Source organism: Trachurus japonicus, chromosome 17, assembly GCF_045865225.1.
Source record: "Trachurus japonicus isolate A0001 chromosome 17, Traja_1.0".
Lineage (NCBI taxonomy): Eukaryota > Metazoa > Chordata > Actinopteri > Carangiformes > Carangidae > Trachurus > Trachurus japonicus.
The window spans coordinates 2,694,322-2,719,380 of NC_140923.1; the positions used below are offsets into that span (position 1 = coordinate 2,694,322).

General features: G+C 41.8%; 1 protein-coding gene across 1 annotated transcript; it reads right to left on the reverse strand.

Moving 5' to 3' along the window:
- Window positions 1-1,084: 1,084 nt before the first annotated feature.
- LOC146969729 (verrucotoxin subunit beta-like) lies at window positions 1,085-9,639 on the reverse strand. Its single transcript, XM_085804383.1, has 4 exons — window positions 9,525-9,639; window positions 7,670-9,414; window positions 5,006-5,042; window positions 1,085-1,677 (listed from the first exon to the last, which is right to left on the reverse strand). Exons 1-4 carry the CDS (start codon window positions 9,622-9,624, stop codon window positions 1,085-1,087), a joined length of 2,475 nt encoding a protein of 824 aa, XP_085660509.1. The 5' UTR covers window positions 9,625-9,639.
- Window positions 9,640-25,059: the final 15,420 nt, after the last annotated feature.

Here is a 25,059-nt window from a genome sequence, read left to right on the forward strand (position 1 = left end):
TGGCTTCTCATAAAAAAGCAATGAAGCAAAAAGGCTGATAGATTAATTTTTATAAAATATGTCACAAAATATATTGGCCTAGATATCGGTTGTGGTAAGAAAATAAGAATAACAATTAATGTGTGAGCAGGTACCTTCCAAATAATTTTAAGATAAAAGATTATAAGAAATTGGTGGAATGAATCAACTTCCACTGCTCATCATCATATTTGTTCAAGCAACTTGAGACTGAGCCAGGTTAGACAAAACCTGGCTTTTCCACTCATCCTGGATTTCTTTATTCCACTTTGGAACAACAGTCCCCTGGTCAACTAGGAGCTTCATCATCTGAGCTCTAGAAGAACTTAGGCCCAGTCATTTTCAAACTTGTATTCATCTTCGGACATTGAAACAATTGAAACATTTAAACAACCACATTTTACATCAGGTCGATGCTGATTGGATGGAGGTCTTCTGGTTTTCAGGTTATAGACAGAGCCCCTCAACATGTCTGTGCAGGTCTATGACCTCATGCATATTAATGTACACTGCAAAAACTCAAATATCTTACCAAGAATATTTGTCTCATTTCTAGTCAAAGCATATCTCATTATACGTAAAATAAGACTCATCACATAAAAAGTAGCTTGTTTTTAGGCACTTTTCAAGCAGATTTTCACTTGAGTAGAAAAAATCTGACAGTGGAGCAAGTTTTTCTTTCTTATTACAAGCACAAAAAACTTACTTTCACTGGCAGATTTTTCTACTTATTTCAAGTGAAAATGTGTTTGAAACAAGTGAAAATGATCTAAAAACAAGTTCATTTTTAGGTGATGAGTCCTATTTTAAGTGGAAAGAGATTAGTTTGGACTAGAAATGAGACAGTTTGACAAGAAATAAGACTAATGTTCTTGGAAAGACTTTGAGTTTTTGCTGTGTAGGATTAGTGATTAAATGCATTTGTAGGAGATTAATCTGATACTTCCCTCTGTGTTCATCTGTCAGTGTTGCCTCACTTCTTTTGTCCCTACTTTAAGAAGTTAGAGAACTGACTACACTAAGGTTGACTACCCCTCCTACCATCTCCAGTCATTACCACTGTGGACTAAGGTCTTTTCTTTTCATAAACCCGACGTCCTCCCTCAGAGACTACATCTATCTTGTCCAGCAGCTGTTGGACCTGATCTCTGTCCTCCATCCTCATGTTGTTGAACACCTGGTACTGACCACTACACTTCATCACAAGCTGTTGCAGGCTCTCGTCTCCTCTGATGAACTCGTCGATGCCGTCCTCTTCCAGCCAGTCTCCGTAGGTGAACAGCACCATGGTGTGTTTAGAGACATCAGGACCCAGCATGTTCTCCAGAGCCTCCAGACATGCCTGCTCCTCTTCAGTGAATCTTCTCGGCTGGATGGTGAAGAGGAAGACGTGAGGACCTGGAGAGCTCAGCTCCAGAGCTTCCTCCAGCTCAGCCTTCACCTGGTTGTCAGTCAGCTCAGAGTTGAAGAGACAGGGGGTGTCCACCACGGAGACTCTACGACCACCAACCATAACTTCTCTCTTCTCACATCTCCGTATCACAGATGAAAGACTGAGCCTACTGTTGAACTCCTTCCTCCCCAGGATGGTGTTTCCTGCTGAGCTCTTCCCCACTCCGCTCCGACCCACCAGCACCACCCTCAGGTCAGAGCTCCACCCTGGAAACAACACAGGTCATTAGGCTGGAGACAGTGAGGAAAGGACTCGGTGCTGTCAACACATCAGAGAGACACTACAACATGTTCCTGTCTGATGTTGATGAGACTGGTGAAGGACAGAAGAAGACAGATTGACAGCCTGCACTACAGCTTTACAACCAGGACAAAAACCAGAATCAATATTTGTATCAATTTTAATCTGAACTGTTGTGAAACAGAATTAAATAAATGTGTATAAACAATGGTCTGATCTGACACAGTCAATAGTCGACAGAGACGCTGTCTTCAATCACTCTCATTATTTTGAAGGACCATGTCAGCAATAGTGCTTCTTGAACCCTGTTATCTGCTCTCAATGTCCCGATGCTGCTGCCACAGAGAATCTGCTCACACTGGGTTGGACTCTTTGTCCCATGATCAAGGACAAGGTGATGATAGTTTTTGGTCTTCCTCGTCCTCTTCCTCCTGGTCCACCACTCCTCACAACAACTCTTCCTCCTCTCATTTTTTTTTTTTTACGAGTTTTATTTTTTTGTTTTTATGCTCGATAAATGAATGAAATAAATACCTAAATGAATAAACTAAACTAAACTTCCTCTCTAGAAATATGTGAATATTTATTTATTGTTTCTGAAATTTGTATAAAGTCCACCATTTTGACAGCACAGGTATATATAAAGGTGCTGGTACCAGCATTCAGAAAAAGCTCCCGCACACTGTCTCACTCTCAATTAATTTATTAAAGCAACGTTTCGGTCACAACTGTGACCTTCATCAGGCATATGAAAAACATTTCAAACATGATTCATATATATACAGATATTCCCGGTGGGACTGACCAATCAGGGGACTGGGGGGCTCAACTTGTGATGAGCTTCACCTGTTGGGGGGCGACAACATTCAATTAACACATAGACACATCATATATCTCATCATATATCAAGAAGAGGTACAAAGAAGAGGGAGGTACAAAGAAGAGGGATATCCAGAGCTGAAGCTCAGGCTGAAGCTCAGGAGCTTTGATTTAATTGAATGTTGTCGCCCCCCAACAGGCGAAGCTCATCACAAGTTGAGCCCCCCAGTCCCCTGATTGGTCAGTCCCACCGGGAATATCTGTATATATATGAATCATGTTTGAAATGTTTTTCATGCCTGATGAAGGTCACAGTTGTGACCGAAACGTTGCTTTAATAAATTAATTGAGAGTGAGACAGTGTGCGGGAGCTTTTTCTGAACTCTGTACTTTGGGTTATGCCCTCCTCCTACGCACCTGCATCTTCAGGTGTGCTGAGACCCTTCACTTGTTGCTGGTACCTGCATGAAAATTGGGATGAGTTGACTCCATCGGTCACTCAACAAGAAACCACTTGAAATGTTCCAGGTGGCTGCAATTTGTCATGCAGGGGAGTGAACTGTACAAACTCAATGCAGATGGCCTGTGACAAGGATGAAGACGAGATTCTAGTTGTGCATTGTGTACGTAATTTGATTGTTTGATCCAGCCACTTTTTATTTTTCCTTCCTTTTGTCTTTTGCATTCTCCTTACCCTTGTCTCCTGTTCTTCCCTCAGACTTTTCTCCCAGAAACAGCCTCATGGACCCAGCCCCAAACCCCATCTCTCTTCCTCCCTGTCTCTATGTATTAATGCTCATGGGTAGCCTAAATGGGTTCAATTCACTTCAATATTAATAATATGTCAATGAGATTAAACAAGACATTTTCACCTGCTATACCCAATGTATGCAGATTACCCATATGTAATTAGATTATGCACTACTTTGCTCATGTTAACAAACAATTAAAAAAAAATTACAATACATTTTTTGTTTGTCTTAATGTAAGTAATCAACAGGGTAATTTTCATGGAGATATCTAAAGGTTAATAATTGTATCCTATTCATGAGAAAAAAAATTTGCCTGCATGAATGGGCTATATTTGGGTCTTTTTCTAAACTTTCCCCTAATGGGATTCTTTGGGGCTTTTTTCCCTCACTCAGGTCATGTTGAGGATACAGAATCAGTTGAGTTTGCTTCTGTTGCAATTTGTTTTTACCTTTTTTCATAAAATGAACTAACTTGTAGCCTACATGTTACTGTTAGCAGATAATCAACAAAACATGAACAAAATGAACAGCACTGATTCTGGGCACCTTACAATACACCAGTGATCATCAACTGGCGGCCCGCGGGCCGAATCCGGCCCGCCGAACCTTCCAATCCGGCCCGCGACTGAGTTCTAGTAGTTTACAAGTACCTATATTTCTCGGTCTCCCGTTGTGTGCGCCTGTCAGTCAATGCGCTGGGACACGGAGACACGCAGACGCGCTCAGTGTTTGTGTGCCTGTGAGTCCCTGCACTGGGATTAGGAAACGCCGCGGTACCCAAAGCACCGTGCATGAAAGTTTAGAGAGCCGACTGGACTGCAGGGTTTTCCCTGCCTGTCTGCAGAGGCCAGCTGGGTGATTTTGGCCGCTGCCTTAGTTAAACTGGGTGTGCACGGACGGGCCGTTCAGATGTAGCGTCTTTTGCGCACTCAAACCCATTCAGTGTCATGCGCGCTCGAACGATGCGGTAGCAGCGCGTGTTTGATGCCACTCGGTTGTTTTTATTTGTGCATGTCCGTGGCGCACAGCTGCACGGACCTGCTTCTCCCTCCCGTGTTCAATTCAATTCAATTCAATTCAAAAAACGTTATTTATCCCCGAGGGGCAATTGTCCCGGTTCCCCCTCGGCCTGCATCTCTCCCACTGAGCTCTGCCCGTGTGTGGAAAAACGTTGCCTCCGAGATGTTGTGTATTAGAGAAACACTACTGACTACTCAGGACTACTGACTTGTATCATCAGAACCGATTGTCAGCCTCCTTTCATATTTAGGCTGAAAATCACAGGTCAAGTCAGCAGTGTAAAGCTCCAGCATGTGGGAGTATCTGAAAGTCAGCTGTCAAGATTTTTCATTTTATATCATACCAAACACCAAAGATATGTATAAATGAAAATTATGAGCTTACAGGTAAAATAGAAATAAATTATTAGGCAAAAAGGTGAATTTAATTTCAGTCTCGGCCTATTTGAATGTCCGGCCCCCGAGGTGTGGGTTGAGAAAGATTCTGGCCCTTCAACAAATATAGTTGATGACCCCTGCAATACACAGTACAACCAGTGTGTTTTATTGAAAAAAAAAAAAGAAGGCGGCGAGACCTGACCAGAGTTTTGTATCTATTTTCAGCCCAAACCAGCACATCTAGCCGGGTTGATAGACCAGCCTGTTGAGAACTCTAATTCATGTTAAGATTCACTGAGGCTCTGAACATTTCCAACAGGTCCTACCTTGAACAAGCTTGGATGCTCCTCCCAGGGCTGAAGTCTGTATGGAAAGGTAAGACAAGTTTATTAGTATAGCTCATTTTTACATAGAGTTTGTCTCAAACAGCTTTACACAACATCATGACAACATCTTCTGTCCTTTAATGGTCTCAACACCAGGTGAGGCCATGATGTTGCTAAGTTTCAACTAGAAAACAAACACATAATGCACGTGCACACATAGGGCCCAAGGGGTAGTTCTTTGCCTTGTATTAAAAAGCGCCCTTTTACTGTGTTTTTCAATAAATAAATAAATTCATGTTCTGCATGGGGACGTAAAAACTGGCGGTATGAAAATACAGTACAAAAATACCACAGTTATCCACCATATGATATGATATGATATGATATGATATGATATGATATGATATGATATGATATGATATGATATGATATGTGGGAAGCCTTCTGTCATGATTGTAAATTAGTGCTCTCTAAAATACTTCCAACTGATATCTATAGTGGAGCATGGCTGATTAATGAATTAATTGATAATTTGCATCCCTAGTCTGTTGGTCTTGGTTAAATACCACCTAAAAATAAACAATGTTTTGTTGCTCAAGCTTATGTATTCTGTCATTATTCAATGGTATACTAAAATCCATGTGAAAAAAATTGCTTCTCACTGTTCTCAGGTCAAATATTTATATGCGATGAAAAATGCGATTCATTTCGATTAATTAATTACAAAGCCTCTAATTAATTATATATTTCTTTTAATCAAGTCCCGGCCCTAGAATAAAGTAATAGATAAGTGTAGAAAACAAATCTAGAATGAAATTTTTTAAAATCACTTTTTGAGCATAAATGTTATCCGGTGTTGAACTCGGAGAATCAATCAATCAATCAATCAATTTGTTTATTTCGGGCATGTCAATTTAAATAATCATCATCACACTTCATCTTAGTTCAAATAATACAATACACATGGCCGAAAGGGAAAGCGGGAGAAGCAAAAGCTGATCTAGTCCCGCCCCCATTACCCACAGAATAAAATCTTTTTCATATTCAGATAAGAATAAGTAGTTGACAGAGGCAGAGATATTCTTCAGCTTCTTCAAGCATGTTTATTTTATACTAGCACACACTTATCTCTGTGTCATGGCGGAACTCACACAGCTTCCCAGAACACAGAAAACAACACACACGCTGGGCGTGGCTTAAACAGAACGTGATGACATAACATGAGCTTCTGGCCATTACATGTACGACTCACATTACTACACAGTCTTATGTGTGTGTATCACAAGCACTGAGTACACAAATAATAGAATGTCTCTTAACATCCGGCATTCTGTTTTCACCAAATGTCTCAAATGTGAGATAAAGCAAGCTGCATAATGACTTAACATCACATATCAAGCTTCAGTAGATGTGTGTAAATGAGAAATAAGCAAATTTCTTTTTCTCAAAAACACACAGAAAACACACAAAATGTACAGTATTTATATAATGTACATGTGTCACTGTGTCTGTGTTGTTAGAAAGGTAAAAAAAAAAAAAAAAAGGGGTTGAAGAGTTCAACAGGGTGTATTTGAAAGAGGAGAGCCGCTTCTCTATGGCGTAAAATGACCGAAATATATACAAAAACATATCGGGACCGTAGCACAAACGCGTGCGCCGACCTCAGCGGGTTAATTCAACCACGTATCCGCACATACCGTAAAACTTCAAATAATGGCCGAGTCCCAATTTTTGTGTAGCAAAATATTTTTTGTATTAAACGCCCATCCCAAATAAGCGTAGGGTAAAACATTGTTTTTCTGGTTGCCGAAAGCCGGCCATGGGGCATCTTTTATGTTTTGCATAAAGTACAGAAGCATAAGAGCCAGAAATGTGGTGACTGGGTCCACACATCAGTGCTTCATGGACTTTGATATTTAGTTGTTTATTTGAGTTGTGTGTGGGTCATGTAAAAATGGTTCTTACACGTTGTGGCCCAGAGTCTGCCCTTTAATTTGATGTGCAATATGACTTTATTATGTTATGATTTGTGCAATAGTGGCACTTTGTTTGCTCTGTATGCTTAAACCAACACTAAGGAACTTTTCAACCTTCATAAAATATTTTCATAACTTTTGTGATGATACGTCGACTTACAACAAGTTGAATGACACCTCTGTCGTGGTCTGAGGGGGTCTGTATCATTATGGTCTGTATCTCTTTCTCTGGCACTAAGCAGCTTTGAGGAGCATGGTAGGAACCCGGCTCTCACTTTACTTTCACTTTCACTTTTGCCAGTCACAACAAGGAGGGAACAGGCAAAACGGCACTTTAGCAATGGATTATGTTTGTGTTTTCACTTTGAAATGATCCACTGGAAACAGAAACTTAGTTTTGATGTCTTCTGTTAATTTTAATGCAGGATATTTACAGGGCTTCACGCTAGTGTTCATGGGAAATGGAGTCTTCCTTCAGGCAAAACACTACCGCTTTGGTCCACAGGCACCGCCAAACTCAACCAAAACTGAAAGTTCTTTAGTAGGCTTTAAGAGTCTTCCAATTGGGAGACTTTCGTTTTTATAGGTTGTGGGTTTATTTCCCTTGTTGACAAAGATCACATCTCTCATGTACCTTATATTACACAGTTGGACAGACTCTATGTCAGAGCAAACTGGTGTCTCTTACCTGAGTTGGTGGACCAGCTGCTGGGGGGGTCACAGCGGTGCAGATGTTGCTGCTGACAGTGTAGCTGAGTTTGCCCACAGCTGTGACTCTGATCTCATACTCAGTGTTTGGTCTGAGTCCTGACAGAGTCACTTCCTCCTGGTTCTTCTTCAGTGGTTCAGATGCCCACTGAGGGTTTCCTTCCTGTTTGATTCTGTGTTCTACTCTGTACTCTACAGATCCAGGATCTGGTTCAGGTGCTGCTCTAACTGTTATTGTGTCATGTGAACCAGCAGCAGCTGTTGGGGTGGCAGGTTTTGATGGAGGAACAAAGTGGACTGGTTCATCTGATCCTTCTTCATATATGAAAATACACGCCCCTGGATGACGTTCATCATATTTTGATGCAGATATGAATCTGGTGTCATCACTGCTGTTCACCGTCTTCAGTTCTATAAACAGTTGTAGTTGTCTCCTCATAGTCTGTCTGGTATCAGTGGTGAGCCAGTCTAAGTCTCTGGTGGTTAGATCAGAGGATTCTCCAGCTGTGTCCATCATTCCTGCTGGTTTCAGGTGATTGGACAGTTTGACCAGGAGGCTATCAGGCTGCTCTACTGAGGTAAATGAAAAGCACACAACATTTCTGATGTTAAAATCAAAGAAGAGGTCACCCGACTCATCATCCATCTTTACATCTTGTTCCACCAGATGCTTAAGGCAGGACTTCAGTGTGTCTGATTCCTTCCCCTTGGTTTTCAGCCACTGATCCAGGTCTTTACCTTTACCTTTACTGTTAAATGGTGACTTCTCATGTTCCTTGAGGATCTCCTCCAGGGCACTTTCCTCTTTCCCTCCCCCTCGGATTGAAGGAAGCACTGACCCGAGCTTCTGCATGAAGTCGTACTTGTAATCTTTGCACATCTGCATCAAATCCTGAACCTTCTTTTCCATGGCAGGAAATGTTGCAGCTGCTGTGTCTCTCAGCAGGTCTCTGCATCTCATCTCTGTCTGGTTCAAACTCTCTATTGTTTCTGAAGAGTTTCTGATGAGAGCACTGCTGATGTCTCTTAGGAGTCTTGCTGCTTTTGAATCCAGCTTCACCAGAGGGTAGAGCCACACCCTGAGAGGAACAGCATGTTCTCCATCCTCTCCCAGCATATTAGGAAGGTCTCTGTAAACTCTCACAGCATCACTGAAGGACGTTGGGTTGGAAGATAACTTGAAGTCTCCATGAAACCTGCAGCTAAACTTTTCTACACCTGCTTTCTCTTCTTCGTTCATGTTGAAAGATGCTTCACAATTTACTGAGAGGAATTTCAGTTTATTGAACATGACTTTAGCCTCCCCCTCCACTTGTTTCTTATCTTCCTCTGATGATGATTCTCTGTCAAACACAAAGTAAGCACCAGCTCCGTACAAGATGGCTGTGACCACATGAGTGGCAGTGTCATCCTCAAACACATTAGGATGAGCCACCTGTCCAAGACCCAGTTGAGCCATCGTTAATGATTCAAACCTTGTTGTTGTTTTGTACTGAAGAGTCATGCGGGATTGTTTGGCAGATTTCTTTGTGTCTTTGAAGTATTTTGCTGATCCATCTACGTTCACCAGTCCTCCCAAGATGCTCAGCTTCAGAGAACCAGAGATCTGTAATGAATCTGACTTCTGGTTAATTGAATCTGATGTGGTGACACTGAACTCAGTGTTATTTTGTTTTTTAACACTTGTCTTATTTTTCAGTTGATCTGGATCCCACAGAGTTACACCTGTTGACACATTAATGAAACGATGTTGAGAATTGTCACAATAGTTTTGAAGCAGTGTATTTATTCATGTTAAGATTAAATGAGGCTCTGAACACATCATCAGGTCCTACCTGGAACAAGAAGGTCCCTCCTGCAGTCATACAGCATGCCAAGCTGGAATGGTCTTCCCAGGGCTGCAGTCTCTATGGTCTCATCACCAGCTGAGGCCATGATGTTGGTGAGTTTCAACTGGAAACAAACACACAAACTATAATCATCAGTAAATAATTAAATTGTCGTACAGTGCTTCAGATAGAGAAAGTTATTAATCCCTAAAGAGGCCTGTGAATATTCTCATTTGTCCAGGTCATCGTTATCCCCAACAGTGGCGTCATTAGGCCTATTTTAGGGGGGCTGAAGCCACCCTAAAATATTCTCAAAGCCCCCCAAATAATTTGGTGTTCTTTTATTATGGGACTTTTTTTATAGGCTATGTGACATATATTCTCCCTTTAAGAACCCCAGCTGTCACCGCATTTGTCTCTTGTTATTTCTGATTTGTTTAATTTAATTAGTTTGTTGAGTGTGTAACCACCCCCCTCCCAGCTGTCAGTTGGTTGCGCCCATGTAGCGGCGGCTTGTTTGAAGCTCCGCTCCGAGCCTGCAGTGACGGGCTGCAGGAGCTCTGAGGTCAACAAAGGGACAGTGTTGCCAACTTGGCGACTTTGTCGCTAAATCTGGCGACTTTCCAACCCCTCTTGGTGACTTTTTTTGTCAAAAGCGACTAGCGACAAATCTAGCGACTTTTTCCCGTGATATTACAAACGTTTCTGGACCTGAAATCACGTTATCACAGCTGTTTTCAACGAGCAGCGGCGCTGCCGCGGGCACTCACAGGTATTCAGCCTACACACAGTAGTGTCACGGAGCTGCCTCCGCTGCATTCAGAGACGCACTGCTCCACGCCACAGACATAAAGACCCCCCCCCCCCCACCCCCCCCCCCGCTGAGATAATGACGTCATTTAGCGACTTTTAGCGACTTTTACAACAGCCAATAGCGACTTTGCTTACTGAGGAGTTGGCAACACTGCAAAGGGAGAGAGTCAGTCCACCTGTAGCTAAAAGCAGGACCAGCAGGCATCAGACAGTAAGCTACTACATCTCTAAATAGCAGTGTTGTTGTCAAAATGACCGCGATACAATTTTAATTAATGTAAAATATTAATCGCGTTGTAAACGGGTCAGCTTTAAAGCTAGAGTGAAGATACAGATATTATATGAAACCATGAGACACGAGGCTTCTGTTGGTACCAACCATGGCATGATAGCTTGTCAAAAAAACGGGCTAAATATGCTCCAAAGTTCGGCTAGATTCTGGTGGGATCCTGAACACTCCTGTCATCCTTGTGTATGTTCCTCTCTCTCTCTCTCTCTCTCTCTCTCTCTCTCTCTCTCTCTCTCTCTCTCTCTCTCTCTCTCTCTCTCGCTCTCGCTCTCTGTCTGTCTCATGTGCCGTGTGTGTGTGTGCTGTATGTGTGTAATGTGTTAACATTCATCTGGTACTTTATATAGGCTTGGCTGTGTTAAAGAAAATAACATTTAGCAGTAAAAACAGATTATTTAATGGATCAATTTAAAATACTAATGATATCTGGTGACACTGCAGCAGCACAGACAGACAGGGAGAGAAATGCTGTATGGAGAGGCCAGACAGAGACATGCCCTGGATATGCAGAAGATCAGATAAGACACAGGAATATATAAAAACAGCATGATAACTTGTCCAAATAAAACTACTAATAAAAGCAGAATATTCAAATTAAAATGATTCTCAGGGTCAGTCATTGTTCTTCTGGTACAATAATGATGTCTAGTCACACTGCGATCAGCAGAGAGAGGCATAGCCTAGAGAGAGTCCTCAATGTTCTAAAATAGCAATTTTTAAATATATTAATATCATAGAATTGTGGGAAATGCTTTAGAAAATACTGAGGAAGGGATCTCATTTGAACCACCCCCCAATGTCTACACCCTGATTAAGCCTTGTATTTCAGCTAAAAACTTTTTTTTTTTTAAATCAGAAATTTCTTGTTTGGTTGTTTACATAAAGATGAAGGGGTTTCTAGGGTGAAGTGTGCACACTTTTACCATAAATATCTGCTCCAGTTGTAGTCGCACTTCATTTCTGTTGTCTGGTCTTATTTGAATGGGAAAATATGAAGAGGTCTGGGTGACATCAGAATGAGCCAAAAACAGCTGTATTTGGATGGAGTGTATAACCATTATGACGTAGGCTATTGGTGAAAAAAAGTGAACCTGAGTAATTTTTCAGATGTTTTATTATCACGGATATGTCCAGGCGGAATTTGACATATCCGTGATAATAAAACATCTGAAAAATTACTCAGGTTCACTTTTTTTTATTATCTACTTTAGCAGTTACTCATTAGATGTTACTTTACTTATTCTTAGATGGGCTACTATCCCATGATTCAATACTCTAGATTTACTCTAAATTCTAAATAATGTGTTTTTTTAAGTTTGTGAAAGTTTGTTCTTGTGCACTACATTCGCTGGGGGCTAAGCCCCCCCTGTCCTTAAAACCTAGTGACGCCCCTGGAAGTTAGTTTTAAGTTGGATATTTGACAGGCATTCGCTCCTTCTCAATAGGCTACATTAAAAATTCATAGAAAACATAAGATGTGTTCAAATGCAATAAAAACAAGTGTGTGTCATAGAGGAGGCATAGATCTTCTGACCTATTTGCTCTAAATCAACACAGGATGGTAGAGCTAATCCTGTCACTGGAAGTCACACCCTTTCCTGGAATTCTTTCTCTGCAAACTGAAACTGAAAGTAAAGTTTCTGCATTAGATCACTTGATCCAAAAGTAAGAAAAATGCTGCCAATGACCGCTGTATATTGTAGGCAACAACACACTGGTTACAGTAGCCTATGTCTTCTTTTTGCTTTTATTGGCAGCATTAAATCTTTCACCTAGTGAGGAAGATGCCTATGAACTTTTACTTCAACATTACTGTAAGATTATAATCAATCAATAATCAACTCTATCTTGTAAACAAGAAGTCTTAGCAGAATAAACAATGCAACACATTCTCACAGTGATCAACAATATTTAAACTCTTAGCCAGAAGTTAGAGGTCAACTCTGTACAGTAAACATCTCAGTGTTCTGTGTAACAGTCAGTCAATGTTGAACAGAATCAACAGCATCACTCAAATGGTGAAACAATAATCTTACAACATTTTCTTCAAATTCACTACACAGAACACTGGGATGTTTGCTGTACAGAGTTGATTAAGAGCCTTAGTCAGAAGATAGTGCCCTCCCCTCTCCTCCTCTTCCCTCCCCTCCCTTCCTCTCCTCTCCTCTCCCCTCCTCCTCCCACCTTCCCTTCCTCTCCCCTCCCCTCTTCTCCTCCCCCATCCTCTCCTCTCCCTGTGTTTCCACAGATCCACCAGAGCGCCATCTCTCTGCACCCCCCCTCCCCCGAGGAGGGACAATGAAGAACTCAGCTGTGACTGTAAAGCACCTAAACCAAGTTGAGTAGAGCTGCAACAGGAAACCCTGCTTTACATTGTTTTAACATCTTTACAAAAAAACATCATACTGAAGGTGTGGGGGCTTTTATTTTGCCGTGGCGCTGCACCACAATCAATTACATGTAGTGTAACAGCTGGCCCCCGCCCCAGCTCCGCCATTGCTTTCAGAGATAACATCTACATCTCACACTAAAACCAGCAGGAAACACCAGTCCAGTCCGTCCTTACAGCCACTAACAACAACATCTGTATGTTCAGTGTTCAGACACTCAGAGTTAAAAAGTAAACCTGGAGAGGCCGACTGTGCTGCACACAGAGAATCCACAGGAAGTGATAAGAAATCACAGCCATAAGCACAATCAATAATGGAATTGGTATCAATACATCTATTATCAATATTTTACAGGTGACTACTACTATTGAGAAGTGTGTTAACTGACATTCAACACTGAAACAAGCAGAGTGGAACCAACAGCTAAGTGAGTTCAGGTACTTACCAGAGATGAGGCTCAGAAAAAGTGTTCTACAGCTCCTTATATGCACATGTACATGTACACAGACACACACACACACACACACACACACACACACACACACACACACACACACACACACACACACACACACACACAGGAAGTCAAACACACACAGGAAGTCACACCATTTCCCCGAAATTTCTCTGCAAACCTGAAGTGAAAGTAAAGTTTCTGCATGTTCCACAGACTAGAAGTCAATAATCTGTTTAATTTTTTCTGTGGGAGCAGTCCAGTCCTACATGAGTCACCATCATTTCTGTATTTTGAATGTTCAATCCAAACCCTTCATCAGTGACAAAGTTACATCATGTTGTCTTCAAGGACAAAGATGATACTGTTATGATTGGATGTTATTACATGTTTGACCACTAGGCAGCAGTACTGGTTAGTAGTCAGCTTACCGTACCATATAACTGGGTAGAGCAAGACTGCATGGAGCCACATGTATGTTGTTGAGAACGTGAGACATTAAACTAAGTTACTTGCTATCAACACGGCCTCATCCTTGGAACACGAACATGACAGATACCCCACCCCCACCCACCAGATGTTAGTGGTCTGATGGTCGCTATGATAACTGAAGAATCACGTGACTTAGACACGACGAGCTGAGCTAGTGGAGAAGCCACTGTTGACCTATACACATTAATCATGTTTATACCATGGTCTGGGTGAAAACTCAGTTCTGATTGGCTGCAGGGTATCCATTAATTAAGTAATATATCACGACAGGCCGTGGTATACGCTCATTATACCCAGTAGTGTAGTCGAGGGGGTACGCCGGTATACGGCGTATACCTACTTATTTTTCAGTCAGCATTGCGTACACCCACTTCTAAATCCCCCCTGATGCGCACAAAGGGTTAACAGCCGGTCTCTGCTAGAAGTCCCACCTCTAACCTGAATATCGATCTCCGATTGGCTCTGCCCTTTCTCGCTAACGTACATGTGATTGGCTGTCCCCGCTGTCACTCCGTCTGCTTGTAAAAGTTACCTGCTCGTTGGTCGGACGGGACAGGAGGTCACGGTGCTTGAATCTGCAACCGCCAATGTAAGTTGTCATCATGTTCGGCTTTAGTTCTGCCTGGGTCACATTAGCTAGACGGATTTTAACATTCGTAGTGTCATTTACATGTGTTTGTGCCATGTCTGTCTGTCTGTCTGTCTGTCTGTGTGCGTGCGTGTGTGTGCGCTCTGCCTGTGGGTCTGTGCTTGTAGGCTAATTAGGATGCCAAAGAAACGGAAAATGGACATAAAACACTTCTCTATAAGTGAAAGTGTAAGTTACTTAAATGGTATCTAACTGTAGAGCCTCAACAATACAGATAATGAATAGAAGCCAATATTTAATGGCAAACACTTTTTTTTTTAAAGTTATTTTTACTACTAGCTTATTATTTCCATGTATCCTTTGTGTGAAAGGGAGTAACTGTTTAAAAAACTAAAATAAAGAACATTGGTCAGGAAAAGGCCTAGAAAAAAACCTCAGATTACAGATGCTCATGTAGGCTAATTTTATACATTTTGGGGGAATAAATTACACATAAGTGTGTGAAAGTAAAAGCCTTTTTTCCTCAGGGAATAACTGTAGGCCTACCACCAAGCTCTATTGTATCCCTAATGTATCTGTTCATATGTCATGCATCAACATATTTTTGTCAGGTGACAGAGACAGACAGTAGAGAGGCTGGAGGAGATGGAGAAGGAGAGACCAGAGGAGGTAGAGGAGGAGAGGCTAGAACAGAAGGAGGAGAGGCAGGAAGAGGTAGAGAAGGAGAAGCTGGATGAGGTAGAGAAGGAGGAGATGGAGGAGAGGCTGGAAATTCACAGGTGAGGTTAAATAACGATGGATGTGTTAGTCATGATGATGCACAGTTGCACTTCAGAGTGACTGAGAACTCTTCTAAGTTGCCTTCTTGTCTTTCATTAGTTGCTCATTAGTTACCCCTACATAACATGAAATTATGATTGCAAATGCAAAAAACATCAACTTTCAGGAGCGGTGCCTCAGAGTACTTTTGTGTCCCGACCAATGTTGCCCTTGGCAAAGAGAATGATTTGTGTGTTTTATTTAAGATGAAATATGAACAAGGATGCATTGTCAACTTCAGATTTTAAGTAACTATAAACTATGAATAACTGAAACACCATGTTTGCCTCATGATAAATCCATTCATCCAGGCTGCTTGTGTGACCAGTAGTAACTACAAACTACTCCTAATTAAGTCATGATCACTTTATAATAGTGAGCAAGTAGAAATCACGTGAAATAGAGTAGTCTTACACAGGGGCGGAGTGGGCTCAGAAAAAGTGTTCTGTCTCTGTTCTACAGCTCCTTATATGCACATGTACATGTACACACACACACACACACACACACACACTATTACATATTTCTGTACCGCTCACGGCTCAAACAGAGCTATGTGTCATTCCATATGGCAAAATATATGAGTGCCAGAAGCAAAAAAAAAAAAAAATGTGGGTGAAACAACTTAATTGGGGGTCTGGGGCCAGAATTTTTTTTATAAAGGCTACACCCTTTCCCATATTCTGGTGCATTTTAACACATTGTTACTTTTATCTAGCTAAAAAAAAATAAAGAAAGAAATTAGCCTACAGAAATACAGAATGTGAAAGAGCTGCAATTAGTGCCTCCCAAGCAGATTTAGCCTACTTAACACTGCTGACCATAACATTACATCCAGTCATGTTTACTCCTTTATTTCCCCCTCTCAACTACTCTACTCTGCAAATTGATTTTGCTGACAGCGCGCTGCAAACGCCACGGTTTCGTTTCGGGTCTTGTCCTACTCACCAACATGCTTCGGTGCCCGTGGAGAAGACAGAGCAGCTGCTGCTGTGATGTGAGAGGCTCCGCCAGCTCGTAACGTGGCACGGTCCGCGTACCGACGCCCCCTGGCCCACTCACAGTAAAGCACGGACTGTGTTGTCTTGTTAAATTAATATAATTTATAGATTACGTAACACACGGGCAGGACTGATAAGGTTTGCTGGGTAGCTTCCGTGAGTCGATCTGTTTTTAGCCGTAGCCGCCAGTTTAATGATAACTTTCACAGTGATAGGCTAACGCATTCACCGTTTCCCATGAGGCTTTGCACCATTCTACATTAGTTTAAGAACAAACAAACAAATTAAATTGCTGGTTATTTTTATATTTTGTGGTCATGAAAGTTCTGTAACATTGAACAAAAATAATTAGTTAAAGATAGGAGGCTAAACAAAAATCATTTAGTAGGCTGGATTGATGAGAGTCTGATTCATTATCGCAACCATGAGTGAAATGTAGAGAGACATGAAGGGGTCCAAATAATGGTTGGACTTCCGTAGTAAAGGTAGTGGTAGCTCTTGGAGATTATGGGTGCAGTAATTGTTACTTTTAACTTGTGAGCACCACACAGCCACGCAGGGCAGCTTGCAGGCCGGCTCACTTGAGTTTATTGGCCACCGGCCGACCGGGAAATCTCCCGGTCCTCCCGATGGCCACTCCGCCCCTGTTCTTACATGTCACTGTTTCTAAAACAGGGCTTTTTTCTGGACTACTTAAAAAAAAGGTGAAAATTTAGAGTATACCCACTTCTCCAGGGACCACTACACCACTGATTATACCTCGGCTAACGGGCCGTCTGGGAGCAGCAGGAACACCCAAAAAGGTGCCTGTGACATCCCATGTCCCAGCACAGCCAGATGAGCCTACGCCAGGAGAGCCCTGCCCGGCATAGCCCCATCTGAGAGCAATCCAGAGGAGAGAGAACATTATTCAGCGCTTCTGAAAAAGGTAAAAGAACAATCTGTGAAGTTAATCAAAGAAACACAACACAACATTGAATATGAATGTTCAGGGTTTTATTGTTTTTAGTGTGTCATTTATGAGTTTCAGTGTTTTGTTTATACAACCAGGTTATTATTAATATTTACCAACATTTGGAATATTTCCGCCTGTCTGTTCAACACCTCTTGTGTTATGTCCCTGGCTTGCAGTGGTTTTTATTACTTTGTTTTGCATGACACCCAGTAACATGTCATGGAGTGATACTAATAAAAGTACAACAAACTTTGAACTTTGCAGACTGTTTTAACTTTACTACTGTCATGCAGCTCAGGCTTGTCCGTGTCACCATGATGGTGGGGGTGCCCATCAGCACTGCTACGCATTCTTCCTGCTATGTGAGGGTCAGGTCCGGGTCTGGCTGGCCTCCCCCAGTCTGTCGCAATTCAAGTCAGACCTTTTTTTTTTTTTACCTACACGTAGAATTTGGATTTATATTATATTATTTATATTATCTAAATGGAAACAAAAAGGTAAAACTACAGTATAAAGGCACATTGAGTCCTCTCTCATTAGCAGGCATAGCCAGCATGTTGGTACTAAAACTAAAATTACTGCTCAGACACACAGCTTCATTTCAACCACTATAATCACATCAACACTGTAACAAGCAGAGTGGAACCAGCAACTCAATGAGTTCAGGTACTTACCAGAGATCAGGGTCAGAAACACTGTTCTGTAGCTCCTTTGTATACAGTCTGCACACACACGCAAACCTGAAAGTGAAAGTAAAGTTTCTGCATTTTTCTACAGGCTTTAAGATCTGTTTAATCTTTCCTGTAGAACCAGTCAAACTTGTGTGTATACTATGATTTGATAGGCTAATACTTTTATTTTTTTATTTGTTCTTGTTTATTTTAGACATGTTCTAAATAAACCCATCCATCCATCCATCCATTCATTCATTCAATTTGCAGTTTGTCTTCAATAATGACACATTTGATTTTTTTTTATTTGTGACACCGTATGTTTTTAAAATGCACCCCCCCCCAAAAAAAATAAAAATAAACCTAATGTATACAATTAGATACATGAAATGATCAGACATCCACCAGGGTGCAGTAATTCATGCACTAGAGCGGGACATCCAATATGGCCGCTGTCTGTCAGTGACCCAAATGTGTTTTCTCATGGAAGTTTTTTTTGCCAATTTTGAAAAAGTTATGGTAAGAAAAACTTAAAATTTGTAACTGAAACTTCAATAGGAATAGTTACTGCATTGATGCAATGTAAAACTACTTAATATTTCATAACTTATTTTATAGTAAAACCGTCTTGAAAATGTGTGTATCAAAAATAGATACAGCAGTTATCTATTTGGTATCATATATTTTTTTTTTTATCATTTTTTGTCAGAAGGTCCAATAAAGAATCCAATTTCAAAAAAAAAAAAATTCTGACAATTATTTCATGGTTCAGGCTTTAAAGGGATGTATAACATGTGTCATGGCTTTGCTTTTATTTAATTTATTACTAGATTTCTGTGATTTCTGTGCTGTATTTACTTGCTCCATGTTGTCTTGGACACAAGGCAAAAACTGCTGCTAAATTATGTCTAAATCAAGCTCAGCTTGCTGTTTTTTGTTTCATACCTGTGCCTGATGTGTTGATATTGTGTCATTGTTGTGTTGAACCATAAACTCTTTGTACTGCTGGAATTGCCTTAGATGGTTAGGGTTAGGTTAGATTGTAGGTTAGGCAAGGCAAGGCAAGGCAAGGCAAGGCAAGGCAAGGCAAGGCAAGGCAAGGCAAGGCAAGGCAAGGCAAGGCAAGGCAAGGCAAGGCAATTTTATTTGTATAGCCAGTTTTTACAAACAGTTTGTCTCAAAGGGCTTTACATGGCATCATAACAACATCCTCTGTCCTTAGACCCTCACATCGACTGAGGAAAAACTCCATGGAAAACCCTTTTAACAGGGAAAAATCAGAGAAACCTCAGGGTGAGCAACAGAGGAGGGATCCCTCACCCAGGACGGACAGACGTGCAATAGATGTTGTTACAGACAAGAAAACAGTTTACAGTTTATGTCACAGAATGTGCGAGATATGGAAATCTTAGCAGGAGTTGATGAAGGCAGTCTCTGGTGAGGAGGGGGGGGGGGGGGGGGGGGGTAGGGGCAGGGAGAGCTGGCCAGCTCGATGGCAGGACTGGGTGGCAGACTGGTCCATGGGAAGGGAGGGGAGGCCGGTCTAACAGCAGGGGAAGGGGTGGGGGGGGGGGGCGGTGCAGGCGACGGCTGCTGCAGAGAGATGGAGTTCCGGTGGATCTGCGGAAACACAGAGAGAGTGCGAGACACCAAGGCCAAACTACGAAGTACAGCAGAAAATGACAGTTCAAAAATATACTGAGGAGAGGAGAGGAGAGGGGAGGGGAGGGGAGGGGAGGGGAGGGGAGGGGAGGAGAGGAGAGGAGAGGAGAGGAGAGGAGAGGAGAGGAGAGGAGAGGAGAGGAGAGGAGGAGAAAGGAGAGGGCTCTGTGTAACCAGATGTGTCCCCAGCAGTCTAAGCCTATAGCAGCGTAGCTATAAAATGGTTCAGAGCTACCTGAACCAGCCCTAACTAAAAGCCCTGTCATAAAGGAAGGTCTTAAGTCTAGACTTAAATGTAGTTAGAGTGTCTGCCTCTTTGACCCATGGAGAGAGCTGGTTCCACAGTAAAGGAGCCCGGTAACTGAAGGCTCTACCTCCCAGTCTGTTTTTAGAGATACTGGGAGTCACTAACAGACCTGCGTTCTGGGAGCGGAGTGCTCTGGTAGGACAGTAAGGAATGATTAGTTCTTTCAGGTAGGTTGGAGCTTTATCATTATTGTAAGAGCCTTATAAGTCAGCAGAAGGATTTTGAAGTCTATTCTAAATCCTACTGGAAGCCAGTGGAGAGAAGCTAAGGTGGGAGAGATGTGCTCTCTCTTCCTAATTCCTGTCAAAACCCTCGCTGCGGCATTCTGGACCAGCTGGAGACTCTTTAGAGAGTTTTTCGGACATCCTGACAGGAGAGAGTTGCAGTAGTCTAGCCTAGAAGTGATAAATGCATGCACCAGTTTCTCAGCATCACTCTGGGAGAGGATATTCCTAATCTTAGCGATACTGCGCAGATGGAAGAAGGCGGTCCTAGTCACGTGTTTTATGTGGGAGCTTAACTGTGTCACTTCCTGATAAAAACAGAATGGGTACATATTATGGAAAATATCACGTTTTGACAGCTCTGTAGCATATATTAGGGCTTTCCAGTCCCCAAAGTGTGAGAATTGAAATCCATGTGGTTTTACCAGCTGTTCACTTGGTTGTCACAGAGGAGAATAGATACTAAACACTTAGAAATTTATTGATAACTCATGATCTCACCGACAATAAATGACATAAAATATCAATTCTTACACTGTGATCTATCAGTAATCAATATTAGAGTTGTTCATTGCTTATATAAGATGTCAGGTTCCTGCAGCAGCTGCAAGTCCAGATGTTTTTGTGGTTTATTCCTTATTGTATTCCTTATGTTCTCTCTGGGCAAATTGAATCATCTTCCTAGGACAATTTCAATTTTCCCAGAGAGAACGATGACCTGGATGAATGATAATATCCACAGGTTTATTCCTTATGATGCATCAATGTGTTATTGTAAATCTGGTTCATGGTGAACAATCACAGAGTAATAGCTTGACTCCTCGTAGTGTCAGAGCTGTGCTGCTCCTCACACTCTGTCCATCTTCTTCTACGGAGACGTCGTCCTGAAGGACCAGGGTCCTGAAGCTGCAGCCTCCAGCTCTGTAGGGACCACACCAGTTTGACCACCAGGGGGCAGATCAGAGCAGGAAACCCTCTGCTGCACCACACAGCTTTTCTCCTAGTTAGGTGTTATATAGTTCTGTAACCTGGTCATGTCCCATGTCCTGAATATGTTTCCTTGGCTGATGCATTGTTTCATTTAGTTTATTTACACATTATATAGCCAACATAAAAACAATGAAAATAGTAAAGTTAAACATTATGCAGGAGAGGTGGAAGCCAAAAAAGGCTCATGAAAATACCTCCCCTATCTAAAAACAGCAAGGGTCGTGAATACAGAAATTCATTACATCCCAAAGAAAAATTAAAAATGAAAGATAAAGATGAACAGATCTACCAAAGTGCTACAAATCTTTGCTAGAAATATTTTTTTCCCAGTTGTTTACTGAACTATGAGTAGATACAGGAGACCCATCACAGAGTGAAGTCATCAGGTGTCAAGAATGAAACGCTGGGAAAGCTACTAGTGATTTGCCCCTTGAGGGATAAGTAAAGTATCTATACTGTACTGAGCTGAAACCATGTGTAGCCGGGTGGTAAATTTATAATAAGTGTAATCTTCCACTTAAGGGTGAATGTATTCCAATGTACTATAATGTGTTTTGTTTTCTTTTGTTCTTTCTTTTAAATGTCATATTTCCAATGTAAATCTAAACCAAATGTAAATAAGTTAAATAAAAATAAATAAAATAATAATAATAAAAATCACAAGGTGGCAGCATTGAGCTGTTTTGGGTTCAGTTGGGTATATTTTGGTTTGGGCCACCAAGTGCATTGTGGGTTTTGTTGAATGACTTTGAGTTTAGAAATTCGGTCAAACAAGCCTTTTTGCAACTGATGTGAAATAAATAAGGAGGCTACAAGAACCCCAGTAATTGTGTCCTGTGTGCTTCTAATTCCCGGGCTACACATTGTTACAGCCGAAAGGGGTTCGGCCTTGTGTGTGTGTGTGTGTGTCTCCCTCCCTTTTCCCTCACAGCTCCATCCAGGTCCCAATCAGGACAACGAGGTTCACCTGGGCTGATGAGCTTAAGAACCCTGCAGCTGACACTGGAAAGAGGGGGCAGTGCGTGGGGACTGCTGGGCTTGCCCACCTCCCATCTTGGCTTTTGTTTGTTTTAGTTTGTGTTATTTGTTTGTATCACTTTTATGTTTTTGTATTAAATATCCTTTTAGTTAATTTAGTGTCTTTGTGTTTGGTTTGGGGTAGTGTTGCACCGATACCGATACTAGTATCGGTAGGGGGCCCGATACCGCACTAAAATGCTGGCATCGGTATCGACGAGTAAAACAAATGACGCACCGATGCCATTTACTGATATGAACGCTGCGCCTTGTGTCTTCTCTCGCCCGACACTCACTGCGTGTCCAGTGCATGCCAAGCCAAGTAAGGATGTAAACAATTCAATTAATTGCAGTTAATCCTTTTCAAGGAGTTTTTTGTGAAATGTAAACAAGCAAAGCCGACATAAAGTAGCGGGATCTCTATTTAAATGTGTGCGCACCGCACTGAGCAGCGCACTGAGCACACACAGGGGAGAGAGGAGGTGAGAAGAGACAACAACACTGTTACCTGCTGTATACTGGCCTCAGCCTGTACCATCGCTAAAACACAGAGACCAGTGTGTAACGAGTCAAAAAGTCGCCGTCACTGAGCTGCCAAACCGACGCGGGTCCGGTGTGTTTATCAAAGCTTGTTCGCCGTGCTCAGACACCGGTCGATTTGAGCTGCGTTCAGGCTGCAGTGACGGCGGCTTTTTCACTCGTTACACACTGGTCTGTGGCCAGTATACAGCAGGTAACAGTGTTGTCTCTTTTCACCTCCTCTCTCCGTGTGCGGTGCGCACACATGTAAATAGAGATCCCGCTACGTTATGTCGGCGCGGTCGCTACCGGAGCTTAATTAAAAAAAAAAAAAAAAAAAGCGCTCGTTGCGGTGCAGCTGAGAGCAGCGGAGTTTCTGCTGCAGCTGATCAGCTGACATGTGGTCAAGACGAAGCTACAGAGTAGACCTGTCACTGTCACAGGTGTCTCTCATCTCATCTCATTATTATAGGACTTCAACCTCAGAGCTCTGTCTTCAGACATGTCCCTGAACATCACACATGGACAGCATGGAGTTGCCTGTGTGATTGGTTACTGAGTTTATTAATGTTTACATCAGGCTGCGTTCAACCAATCAGTTTATGCTACTGTTATTTATGTATATACAGTAATCATTAGTGTAGTGGCAGGAAAGACCATTTCATGTATCAAATCTATTGTGTTGGTCAAGTCAGAGGAAAAACGTTTGGGGTGTGTTTACTGTTCCTAAATGTAAAAATGCGTTACATTGGACCCTCAACATTATTTAAAGGTTAAATAACGTGTTACTTAAACATTTTTACCAGGTAGGCAATAAAAAAGTTCTACTGGATTATAGTATTAGAAGAAAAAAAGCTCTTATATATTTTTTTTTCCAAACTGTGTGGTATCGGAACGGTATCGGTATCGGCAGATACTGCACAGCCGGGAATCGGAATCGGTATCGGGGGCCAAAAAATGGTATCGGTGCAACACTAGTTTGGGGTCATTGCTTGGGTCCATTGTTATGCCCCTCTGGGCCAACGAAGTTCTGGGGCTTAACAATTGGGGGCTCGTCCGGGATCTGAACAACCATGAGGTGAAGTAAAGGTTTGTAGCTGTTGTGTGATGTAGTAGTCTTGGTTTGTGATTTTTACTGCCTGTCTGTGTTTGCTTGAGAGCTCCCTGTAAGGTAGTCATCAGGCCGAGAGAGACTCTTGCCACTTTATTATTTTGCCTTTCTTATTTTTGGTGGTGAAACCTGGGTGTGTTATGCCCCTCTGGGCCAACGAAGTTCTGGGGCGTAACACACATGGTTACATGTGATGATGTCACTGACACCTGATGACCTCACTCTTTATTGTCCAGTCTCTGAGACTCTGAGACTTCCTCTGGACACTGACCCCTCATGTCAATACTGACCTGTAAATATCACTGAATATAAAACACAACAGAGATACAACAATTAGAAATCTAGAAGACAAATAGGCCAAAACACAAAACAATGTGTTTACTTCAATAAGAAAATTTAATTGATAGAAATGATAACACATAGATACATAATGTATATATTAGTAACCTATGAATAATAGACTTCATGTGTTACACATTTATGAAAATCACACATGTTGAATGTAGTTGGGTGTTACAGCAGAAGTAAGCAATCCGGTCGTTTTGGCTAACATCTTGTCAGCCGATGGAGTTAGCAGTCCCCGCCCTCGTCCCTACGTCACCACATTCACGCGCATCCCTTGGCTGCACACACAGAGAGGACCGCCCCTTTATGCCGTTCTCTCTCCTCCTTGGATAAAGGTTGTAGGATACAAGGAAAGTTTTCTCCTCGGCTTACAGCAGAGCAGAGTGACTGACAGACCCGTGTTTCAGACCAAACACTCTATAGAAGTGATTGCTGTCGGAAGATATAACTATTTAAAACTTATATTAACACAAATATTCCGCATACTTCTGCTTTAAAGTATATGATCTTGAGACATTGTCACTATATGAAGTTGTTCCAGATTCATATAATTATTACATACATTACAGATATGATTTTACTTTTACACATATTTTTCATATATGGAAATTCAATGTATGCACGTATTTTATATTTGGATATGTGAATAAATGAACAAAGACATAAACCTATGTGTAATAATCACTGTTCAGTTCCATGTGAACTTCACCACAGTGAAGTTGTTTAAAGGGATACGCCAACATTTTTTTCTGTGTCTTGCCTCACTCCCAAGTCCATGACAAGCAGATAGACACCATCCTTTTGACTGTGCGTGCAGTAGGGAGATACGGGCAGAGCTGGCGCACCGCTAATTAGCTTAGCTCAAACACTGGAAGTGTATAGGTAGTGTTAGC

What these genes read in the sequence shown, in the direction of transcription:
- LOC146969729 (XM_085804383.1), bottom strand. Translation starts at nt 9,624, where the DNA reads ATGGCCTCAGCTGGTGATGAGACCATAGAGACTGCAGCCCTGGGAAGA. An exon ending in GAGGGACCTTCTTGTTCCAG is followed by an intron (nt 9,415 to 9,524) that starts GTAGGACCTGAT and finishes ATGTGTCAACAG; the next exon opens with GTGTAACTCTGTGGGATCCA. An exon ending in CAGCTGGTCCACCAACTCAG is followed by an intron (nt 5,043 to 7,669) that starts GTAAGAGACACC and finishes CTTTCCATACAG; the next exon opens with ACTTCAGCCCTGGGAGGAGC.